Source organism: Stegodyphus dumicola, chromosome 11, assembly GCF_044657685.1.
Source record: "Stegodyphus dumicola isolate Sdum_Otavi_A_Nest chromosome 11, ASM4465768v1".
NCBI classification, from domain to species: Eukaryota; Metazoa; Arthropoda; class Arachnida; order Araneae; family Eresidae; genus Stegodyphus; species Stegodyphus dumicola.
This window is the reverse complement of record NC_140778.1, coordinates 118,049,532-118,061,786: the sequence shown is the minus strand read 5'-3', so window position 1 is coordinate 118,061,786 and position 12,255 is coordinate 118,049,532. Positions and strand designations below refer to the sequence as shown.

At 32.2% G+C, this 12,255-nt stretch overlaps 1 protein-coding gene across 1 annotated transcript in view; it reads left to right on the top strand.

Moving 5' to 3' along the window:
- Positions 1 to 12,255, top strand: part of LOC146994367 (uncharacterized) — a 110,909-nt gene that overhangs the window by 19,903 nt on the left and 78,751 nt on the right. The window contains exon 2 of the mRNA XM_085827148.1: positions 5,211 to 5,315. Within this exon, the coding sequence (XP_085683274.1) occupies positions 5,211 to 5,315 (105 nt within the window). The remainder of the gene's footprint in view (positions 1 to 5,210; positions 5,316 to 12,255) is intronic.

The following is a 12,255-nucleotide window of genomic DNA, read 5'->3' as shown; positions in this document are numbered from 1 at the left end:
TGCCGTAATTGAGTTAAAGTTTAAACAATACTAAATATTATACATTAATTCTTAAATAAGAGCATTACCAATTCATTATTCAGAGTGAAACAATATAAATACTGAGAATACCTTATACACAGTAAAATAATACATAATAATTGTACACGGCAAAATAATACCTAACAGTTTTCCATGCCATTACTATTCCATTTGCGTGGTTTTTGTATGAAACTGCCGAAATGGCATAATTCCATGCTTAGGTAACTAGATAAACTCTGACTGCGGACTCTTGGTTTGAGTCAAGTCTGAAACGCCTGACAGGATATCGTCCATGTAGAAGTCGGTGAAAACTAAGGATGAGGCTAGATGAAAGTCTTTTCCTTCATTGAAAGCTATATGATGAAATATACGCTGAGCTATGTATTGAGTACATGCTGTTTCTTACGTAATTATACGCAGCGTGCAGGTTTTTACCGAAAGGTCACTACCTTTCTTCGAGAGAATTCTTTGAAGATCGTCTTGTGAGTTGTCAATCTGAGTTTGTCGAAACATCTTCTTTATGCCCCTTAAAGGGAGAAACATGTTTACTAATCCTTAACCCATATCATACTAAGCACTGAAAAAAATAATACTTTTATATAAGTGTATAAATATATGTTTCTCTAAGTATACATATTAAATCAAAAACTTATCAAATTTTTATTAGTTTGAATAATACAGCCTATCCTAAAAATAGGACAATGGTAAAATCCACTACTAATCATTATTACTAAAATGGAATGGGAGAAAGAATCTTAAGAATAGTCCAACGTTAAATTTTTTACAGATAGTTGCTGGTTTTGTTGTGCTGTTTTTAGCTGACATCTTCTTTGTCTGTTTTATGGGTTTTTCAAAACAACATGTTTATTTGCTTCAAAATAATCTAGAATTTAGAATCTTCAAATTTAGAAAATCGTCATTAATCTGTTGAACACCCAGTTTTCTGCAAGATGGTTTCCATGGAACAGAAAGTCTCAAATAGGTAACTGTTAGTTGACTTCGAAAATCAAGCTGGCTCAGACTATCATCACTAAGTAACAGACTGAGCTTCTATGAAGCAACAAATGCTGTTTCAAACGTATTAGCAAACAAAGGCTAGTACCCTTTCTTTCCTTGAATTGAATTAATATAAGCTGCTGCATGATTATTAAATAGGTCAACAAAGGTTTTACATTTATTGTAGGATGCAATGCACATTGGTATCTTTATCTGTTTTCTGCCACCTTTTACGATTAACCCTTCTTCTGTATAGTTTCCTGCTACTCCTGTATCCAGGTAGAAGTTAACCAACCTGTACTCTACTTGTAGAGTCTTGCAGGGTTCAAAACCTTTTTATTACTATGTATTTCGCTTTCTCAAAGTTTGGTCCCCAGAATCTTTGCTTGCTAATGAGCTCAATTGTTTGAGATCATTTTCCACTGACCTAGGATATTCTCCAGTGGTCAATGATAAAGCCTTTAAAAAGTTTCATCTTTCCAAAGATTGATTTTCATTAGTTAATGACTATAATTAAAATCCTTTTTAACGCTCTTAAAATGCTAATTAACTTAATTTTTTATGTTTCTTTACCTGTGGAAAGATGCCGTTACCTTCTCGTTTGTTTCCATCTTTCATTTTCGTAATAACTTCAGCTCCCTTCTTTTCAGAATTTCTTTTCTCCCGATGATCAGGAACTTGCTTCTGATGCCTTTGAAATGGGTAGTGTCTTATTTAGCAGAAATTTATTAACATTTTAATAGCACACTTCGCCTAATTTTATGGTTGTGTAAAAAGTCTCTCTATGTTACCTGTTACTCGAAATATCTTAAGTTGGTAAAATATGAGACTTTGGACTGATTCTACTGCCGTAACCATAGTTTGTTTTCCATCCCACAAGCAGCCACATTTCTTGAAGTTTTAACAATCCCGAATTGCCTTACTTACAAGTACTTCTGTTTGATATTTCTTATGAAATATCCATTGTGCAATTGCAACTGACTCATTTCAACGGATATCTCAGACATAGTTAAGCTTTATTTTCCCTACTGTATGCGAAAATAGCGTTAAACTGTCAGCTATAGTTATGTTATCACTTAGACGCTAAATCTACATTTGCGTGATATTTCGTTTTTAACAGGGAGTTGAAACATATCTCCTTTGTACAGCTATGAGTCATGTTGTTTTTAATATTATAGTTACTTTATTACAGCTTACCGTAACGATAGAACAAATTTTGAATTATTCCTCCTCTTTTACACAAACGAACACAGATCTAATTATGTATACATACAGTGGTGGCCAAAATTGTGGGCACTTTTGGAAATTTTTACGTTTTTGAACTTTGTATGCTTATAGAAAACGTTACGTTTCACAAAATGCAAACTTGTACATATCATTTGAAAGAGATTTTATTACCGAATTCAATACAAAACACAAAATTCAATACAAAAAAAAGTTAAACGATAATAGTTATCGATATATATTAGATAGTGATGATTGCAGTGAGTTACCAGTACTTAGTAGGGTACCTTTTATTTTTGATTACAGCTTCACATCGACGTTTCATTGAGCTGACAAGAGTTTTAAGCTCTTCTTTCGTTATTACATGATGCCAGGAAACAATTATAGCCTCAATTAGTTCCCTTTTATCTGATGGGCGCCTCATTCGGACAAGAGTTTTCAAACGGTGCCACAAAGTTTCGATAGGATTGAGGTCAGGACTGTTTTTATGCAATTTAATGCTCTTTGTACGAAAACACTCTTTCGATATTTTGGCCGTGTGGCAAGGAGCAGAATCCTACTGAAAAATAAACGAAGCATTGTTGGGAAAGAGATCTCTGAGGGAAGGTAGAAGTTTTGGTTCTAGAATAGTGTCAATGTATTTTCTGGCATTCAGTGTCCCATCGATGACATGAAGGCGACCAATACCATCTGCTGACATGCATGACCAAATCATAACACTAACTGGGTTCTTCACAGTTGCTTGAATGCAGTCAGGATGTAGCTCTTCTCCTATTCTACGTGTTACATATTTTCGCCCTTCACTACCGAATAATGATATCTTAGTTTCATCACTCCATATAACTTGTGACCACTGATCATCTGTCCAACTAATGTGTTCCTTTGCCCACTGTAGTCTTTTTTCGTTGCTGAAAATTAAGATAAGGCTTGTTTCGTGGAATTCTACATATCAGTCCAACATCTGTTAATCTTCTCCTGATTGTTCTTGAACTGACCGAAACACCAGCATCATTCATATCACTTCTGATGGCCGCTGATGACATATTTCTATCTTGGAGATATAGTCTTTTTATTCTTCTGTCATCAATAGATGTGGTGCACCTTTTTCGGCCTTTTCCTTCTTTGTTTTTTTATTGAATTTGTCTCCTTATATCGTAAACAAAACTTTCGGACTCCAGATGTAGTCACTGAACCACCCACCTGTCTTGCAATTTCAGCATAGGAAAGACCACTTTCTCGTAACACAATAATATTACATCTCTTTCTAGGTGTCCAATCTACTCTTTTTTTGATGTCATTGCTTCTTCACTAAATATTAAAAATTTTTACAAAAATTTCACTGTATACAAAATTATATCTGTATACCAGCTAGTAAATGGTATCATTATACCATATACTAAAGCATACATTTATGTATATGTATACATAAAGAAACATAAAAAAAGACTAAAACTTAAGAGTAAATTTTATTCCTGCCCTGCGCTACAGCTGCAAGGTTGAAGTAAAATAGAATTAAAGCATCTAAAGTTAAAAGTAAATTGGAATCAAAACAAAGCAATTCCTCAACAATATTAATAATTGCAAACGTGTATAAGAGGTTTAACATAATGTCTAATACAAATCAAAATTAAAATAAGAATGCATAGTAGTACACACTCTAAAAATTAAAATAAAAATGCAAAAGGGAAAAAATACACAAGAAAAAAATTAAAGAAAGAAAATCTGAAAGTGTTCAGATTTTACATTATGCCCAAAGGGACATTTTCTTAACGTTTTGTCTGTTACCTTTATTTATTAAATATCATGCTCTTCGCGCTTAAACCATAAAATTCAGTTCAACAGCAATATCGCGAAATATTTTTAAAATGAGCATATCTTTAGAATTTCCTATACAAAGTCTTGCGCGCTGGAGATAAAAATATTTTTTTTTCCCTGTTCAGTGTTGCGATTGCTCGCTTTGAAATCTTTGTTTAAAAGTTCAAAAGTTCGTTGAAGTTTTACAAAATTTGAAACAGATAATAAAAAAATTCCAGATTCCAGATTTGGGCTTCCAGATGCCCATATTCGGCTGGAAACGTACGTTAATCAAAATTTAATGGCTCTGGGTACCTTTTTTTTTATCAAAATAGGAGAAAATATATATACATTTATGCAGCTTCTTCATTATTTAATTTCTTTAAATACAATGCAGGTCTCTAATATTTGGTGGCAACAATTTGAAAATTGAACCGACCTTTATCGTGAACCAACGCAAAACGACAAACCGAAATTAATAGTCCTTCTGGGCAAATTGCCCCTTTGGACTAATAATAAAAATAAAATTAATCTCCTTTTACTGAAACGTTTACTGGAGTTTCAGTAAAAAGAGAATAATTTTTATTTTTATGCATTTATTTTCTTGCATATTTTTTCTCTTTTTTTTTTTGCATTCTCATTTTTATTTTTATAGTTTCTACTACTATGAATTCTTATTTTAATTTTGATTTGTTTTAGATATTATGTTAAACCTCTTATACACAGTTGCAATTTTCGATATTGTTGAGGAATAGCCTTGCTTTGACGACAATTTAGTTTTAACTTTAGATGCTTTAAGTCCATACACACACACACACACACACACACATATATATATATATATAAGTATTCTTTTTTACATTTCTTTTTACATGTGTTTCTTAGATGTAATTTTTACTTACATGAAAAACATATTATATATACCAGAATACGATATTTAAGAAGAATTAGACTGAAGTGTACTCTACAGCAATTTAAATTAGACAGAAAGCGATTAAAAAAACAGATTCGCATCATTATCGATGCTTTATTTTCGATATAAAGACGTTCATATTTCATTTATAAAGAGTTTACATTTGACATTTGTATGTTATTGACATCACGCCTCTAGTTTATATCGTATGAAAAAGCTTAATTATTGTTGCTGTTTTAATAACTCTTAAATTATTCTACAGATGATTGTAAATGTGAAAATGGAGAATGCGTGAAAGACAAGAACGAGAAAGGAGTCTGTGTGTGCCCTACAGGATATGGGCTGTACAATCCTACAAAATGCAAAGGTGAGTGAAAACAAACGTTCCTAATTCTTCACTATTCTACGTCTTTAATTAGATTTTGGTTGCTTTTGTCATTACCACGTTCGACCAATGAAAGAAATTTTATTTTAAAGGAAGTTTAATTTTCTTACAGTCATCATTATGTTACTCTAATTAATATAAACTAGGCTTAAATTAATACACACTCGGAACACTTTCCTAAGACATTAAAAATAGCTGATAATATCTTCGTTCTTAAACGAACATTATAAATTTTAACAGCCTTATACTATGCGCGAGATATAAAATACTCTTAAAAAAGGGACCCAAGAGCACCTGAGCCTATTACGATGAGGAACGAGTTCTTGTAAACAATTATCAGCGGCTTATCAGTATTTTAAGCGTCGCTAGTTCACTACTTGACAATCGGATTTTGACTGACATTCTGGTTAACTCGAAAGTTGCATAAATATTTTTACTCTGAAAAATGTGGAAGTTTGGAGTTGTTATTTCATTATGCCATTTAAAACATACTTTTAAATGCATAATTTCAGTCGATCATGTTTTGTTTGTACTCACTTATTTGCGCTTCAAAACCATTTGACATTTATAGTATTTTATATAATTACTTTGTTTATGAATGGATTATATTTTATACCTTAGCCACATCTTCCATGTCTTGCAACAGACATACACTTTGCTGGATGAACAAACTGATCTGAAAATAACATTATGCAAATCTGAAAGGAATAAATGAAGCGAATTTTTCACTAATAGTTGTTATGTCATTATTCCACTATATCATTACAGCAAGAAAATGTTACAGGATATATTGGTACATTTATAACAGCGAAATGCAAAACATTGTACATTTCGTTTGTGTTTTTAAATGCTTTTTTTCATCCTATATTTTTTAACTTTTAGTTTTAGTTGTTATTGACTGCTGTTTTCATCATGTTTAATTTGGGCAACTAGTGATATTTTTACATCTAAAATCAAATCATATTTTTCTTAGAATGTGAAATAGTCTACTGGGAGAAAAAATTCGAAAATTATTTCCTCTTTACTTGAGAGAAATATTTGTTGCAAACTGTACGCACGTGATCTTGTGAAACAAATAGGCAAGAATGGCTGGAATCAAGTATTTTTTGCTATTAAATAAGTGTGAAAGTTTCTATGAATACGAATTTATAATAGAATGAATATTAATTTGTAATTGATTGATCCTATAGCAAATTCCTTTCCTCCCAATATTCATTGTTGCTTTAAAGAACTTGCTTAAATATGCATAATTTATATTCTTTATCTTAGAATTCTGGGTTGATTCTTAAATAAATTAAGTAACTGTTTTAAGCATCCGCTGAGCTGAGGCTATTTATGTTAAGAATGTTAGCTAGAAAGGTGCTTGCTGTATCCTCAGGAGAATACGTAATCAGGATTTCAACAAATCTCAAACTGAAAAGTTAGTTTCATTGCAAAATTAAGTGAATCATTTTTAAGCATCATAAAAGTCTCCTATTCCTTAGGGTTTCCTAATTCTGGCAGATCCTAAAGCAAAAAGGATAAATTTTCACTAACGTAACAAAAGGAAAAAGCCGACGAGCAAATATTAAATATACTAAAAGTTAACAACACGAAACAGTGAATAAATCTGAAAGACTAAAGTTTGGAAAGTTAAACAAAACCTCTTCAGCTGCGAGAGTGAAAATGACGAATTTTGTATATTTTCCTTCTTCTAGCATACAACTATAAAAATTTTCAATCTTCAAATCAAAATGAATTGTAGGTTCTCTCAAATCATGAAAACGTTTAGTTTGTAATGCTCTGCCATCTAAAAATGAAAATTAAAGATCTTGCTGGGCAGTAATTCTGAGTAGAAAAAGGCAGACCGGAGTCTGATGCCTCTCTTCTCATACTCTCTGCACTTTACTTCGGTGCTACGGTTTCTGTCTGTCGGATAGAATCTATTCTTCTTCTTCCACAAAAGCGGGTAATTATTTCAGCTCCTCACACACTAGCTGTTAATTTCTGGTAGGATGTCTTGGCTTTTATTAAGTGTTTCTTGACGTTTGATAATTTTTTAGATGAAGTTTCTGATGCTGGATTCATTTATGCAATTTTCTGCTTCATATAAATTAGTTGTAAGATTTTTCATTAGTTTTTTACTGTGGAGGCTTCAATATTCGGCTGCCTTTCTTTGAATTTCATGCATAGAAATAGAACGGAAATCTTCTTTTGAGAATTTCGTGAGTATTTCTTTGTTTTCAGGATTCGTAAAGGGTTTCTGCTGATTTTTTATTGCTTTTCTTCTGAAGCATTTGTACAGTGGGCAAACCCTGTAAGAATGTACTCACCTTGACTTAAAGTGCAGACAGATGTTTCTTTTTCTTTAAGATTACATGAAGAACTTCTGCGTGTTTTGCTGCACTTGATGCACATTCTTTTGGGATTACAGAAGTGCTGATTATGCCATAGCATGTCGATTATACATCGATAGCATTGGGTCGGGAATTTACTTGCAGATAAATTCTCAATTCTAATATTGAAACTGCTTAGGTTGTTAACCCGAAATATTGAACTTTTCGGTTCTCTTGTATAACTCGATAAAGCAAATCGGCAAAGGTTCATGAACTCCGTTTTTAAAGTGAGCTAACTACTACACTATGAAAACAGAAAGATTTCTTCTTATGAGTTTGATTTTGATTTCTACTGGAATTGAAACAAGGTACCATATATCGATGAATGTATATTATTCCTATAGTATATATCGATGGATGTATACATAGATATATGTACTTAGAGTATATGTAGATGGATTATATCTTCATATATATTTTGAAATCATCTTATCATTCGCATAGAGGTAATTGTTATAGTTTACTGAAACAACGTTTGAGGATTTATCGGCAGCTTCATTTTACTACTCTTCTCGATATCTGATCCATAATGATTAGTTTCGTCCATTTTAACTTCGTCATTAAATTTGCAATATCAATTATTATGGACTATTTATACTGTGTATTCATTATTTGGAACTTTGACAGGCTTTCTAGGAGTTTCCCAATAGCTATTTTTGATCTGGGTTTTTTTAGGATCATTTTATTAGTCTTCTCGATATCTCATCCATAATGATTGGTTCGTCTATTTTAACTTCGCCATTAAATTCTGAGTATCGGTTTTTATGGACTATTTACATTGTGTGTTCATTATTTGGAACTTTGTACAGTTTCCTAATAGCTATTTTTAATATGCGTTTTTTTGCTCAAAACAGAACTTCCTCTTGCTCTTGGAAGTTTTACGAGATGGTTCTCTTTCTTTACTGGTACCTACCGATCCTAATTTAGATGCTGTCAAAGTTCACTGATTAAATTATCCACTTTCTATTTACTTTCTAATAATAATTTTAATTAGAACCTAGTACTTAAGATTCTGGTGTTTTAAGATTTGAATTCAGTCTTCTTCGATTTCTTGCGACAGAAAAACATATCGATGAGCACAGACAAAAATTCGAGAAGGCTTCATACGAAAAAGAGAAAACGACGGCACTAACGCCATCTGTTGGTAAAATCGTGAAAACAAATCATTTGGGAAATAATTTCTTACAACGTCAATGGTAAATAATAATTAAAATATGAATCATTAACTACTATGTGGATAATTAATACTTTACGAAATGTGCCTCTTTAATACTTTATGAAATGTAGATCATTAATACTTTTATGAATGTAAATCATCTCTAGGAAATCTAATTCTTCAACGGAAGACGTGCTTTGAATAATTTTGGCTGCAGAGTGACGGAAATATGCTTTTCCGAGGAGCATTTATGGAAAATGGATTATTTATGACGCATTTATATGAATGCGCCCATACTGTTTAGTGCAACTTTCAAGGCATTCCTTATTCGTATCTGTCACGAGGTCTTTTAAAATATCGAACTACGATTTTGATTGCACAAAATTTAAATTTCTCAAAAATACTCCGTACAATTTTAAAACTAATTAATTAAAAGAAAGGAATAATTACTGAAATTTTATAATCGCGCAGAATGAAAGAAAGTTTTTTTTCTGTTTTGAGATGAAATATTTTAACTAATCGTTGCCAGTTGAAGCTGCTGTTAAATGATTGAACTTTTGACTAAGGTCTGGATGAAAAGCAAACTTTGAGCAAAAGAGAAAATAAAAGACTAAAATAAAGCGGACTACGTTTGATCAGAATGACATGATATAAAGTTTTGGAAGGCTAAGATGAAGGATTTGCGATATACAGTAATAGCGAAGTTACATATACAGTAATAGCGATGTTACGCGTAATCAGGAAGGACAACGTAAAGAAATTAGATATCTTACGCTCATTAGTGAGCTGAATAGAAGGATAAACGAAGTTCATTACTGAGAGAATATTATTTAAATTTTCTTCCTTGCCATCACCTAAGAAAAGTGTTGTCTATGTGGTGCAAGCTTCTAAGGAAAATTCAAAGAAAATTCCTTTTAAGAGTTAATCGTGACTAACGAGCCATTAGGTATAAGGCTCTTTTAACTAACGATCTTTCAACTGATATGGACATTCATTTTGTTTACGTTCGCCGACATTGAAAATTTTGGAAATGAGAGGGCTGATGCTATAGCAAAGTTAGCCGCTAAATTTCGCATTCATTTTAATTTCCGTGTTCCTCTTTCTGACTGGAAGCGCTTTTATAGAAATGATGCTGTCTGTATTTGAAACAAAGAATATCTTGCCTCATCAAAATCACAATGGATCAGAAAGCTTTCTTTTACACACAGAATTTTTCACAGAATCAAATTTGATCAGTTTTAAACAGATTTTAAATTTACTCAATTTTTGACTGACCATGGCAAATTTAAGATCTATTTAAAGGGATTTAGACTTCTTTGAAATTCTTTGTGCAGTTGCAACAGCCACGATAAAGATACTAATTATATTCATCTTGAGTGCGTTCATCAATGTCCAGAAGAGGAAGAATCTTTAGGACACTCTGAAGCACATGTCTGTATCTCGGCCACCATTTTTTTTCTGAGCCTTGAGCTTTTAACGGACTAAAGAGACGCTTTATGCTTCTCGAAATTTTCTTCTCAATTTAGATTAGTGAGTTCTCTTTATTTTATTACATTATTTTATTTTTCTTTAATTTGCTTTACTTTTACTTTTTTTTTTTTTTTTTTTTTTTTTAAATTTTATGCTTGTTTGCAGTGCTTCTGTACATTTGTTTATTTTATTAGTTCTATAACTTACTTGTATAAACATTGCGGTATACATTGTGAAATACGAAGAGCTGTTTATTTATTTTATTAGTTTTGTAACTTATTTGTATAATCCCCATGGTAGACATAAATACGAAGAGTTTGAATTAGTTAAGGAGAAAAAGATGTAGTGGAACAAAGCGGGAAGTTTAATGTTTTAAATAATTTGGATTTTATCCTAGTGACAGAATTCTTTTGGAAAGTAAAATGAGTTTGTTTGAGATACAATTGGGTAATTTCTATTTTGGTACACGAATAACGAAATTTTTGAATTTTAATTTCAAGTTAAGTTACTGTTCTTTTCCCAAATTCCCGGGATTACAAAGTAATGAATTTGTCGGAAAAGGCCACATCGGTCATTAAATTATGTCATTAATGAGAATATTACCTAAGGTAGATTACAGTGGCTGACCTTAGAAAGTCCTCCACGAAGGCATCCCTCCCCTCAGGCAGATAGCCCTAGTGTGCTTTGCCATAATTAAATACACCACCACTACAGGGGCTGACTTAATTACACACGTGAGAAAGGTGACGTTCTGACTCAATTTCGATTGAGAACAGTCTGAGAGAAAGGATTCGAGTCTCTAATACCTCTCTTCTTCAACCGTCCACCTCTTAAAAGACGTTAAGTCTTGCCAGTACTTTATTAACCCATTAACGATCGTACTACATTTCACTTGAACGAAATGAACAATGATCATTTTTGAAGTATTAGAATCTAATTAAGAGAAAAATATAACGGGGTAAAAAATATTTATTTTTATTGAAGATGCAAAATGTTTCGAAAACACAACATCAAAACCGATTACTTTTGCGATACATGGAGATCTTTGAAACATTTGCTGTACAAAAGCGCGTAACATTTATGACAAAGAGGTATCCTTTGACTAACATAGTATTTACATTTTTTCGTTTAATTTGCTGAATTTTTCTCGATCATGTGATTTGTTGGATCCTTACTCGTTCGGCTAACGCAACCAGTATATGAAAATGAAGTCTGCGAATTTCTGAGAATATTCTTGCCTTGTTTTCAGCAATCCCAACTCATCATTCCTTTGAAAATCTAACAGGGAAAGTTTGAGGTCTACAGCAGTCTTTCGCACAAGTTTCCAGCATTTGATTTATCTAAATAAAGTCGTGGAATTAGACAGCCACCATTTTCTTGCATTTTACTTGTACTCTATGTACATCGTAATCAGACTTCCAGAAGGTCCACGACATCCATACATTTATTGTAATTTCCGATGAATTTAGGTTATTTTTTGGATACAGATTTTTTTCTCTTTCCTTGAATATCAAAGTTAGTTTTTTTATAGCTATGACAAAACTGCCGTTCTATTGAATTACTGCGATGCTGTGTTCTCTATCAACTGCGGTTTCGTACGCTTCACGTTCTTTTTTTTTCATTTTGTATACAGGTATAAAAAGACCATTTCTTTATCGGTACTCAAGAATTGCGCCTGCCGCATGAAATTTCAACTCATTCAATTCCGGCAGCAATATGTATGACGTAAAAAAGGTGCCAAAATATACGTAATGATTTGAAGAATCTTACACTACACTTAAAGTATCTGTTACAACATCTCCACCTAGGCCAAACTAGATGATTGGCGTGAAATTATGTGAATGGTTGTTTTTTCTATGAGATCTATTCAAAATTTAAAGAAACATCTTTCCATAAAAAGTACCAAAATGATCATTTATTT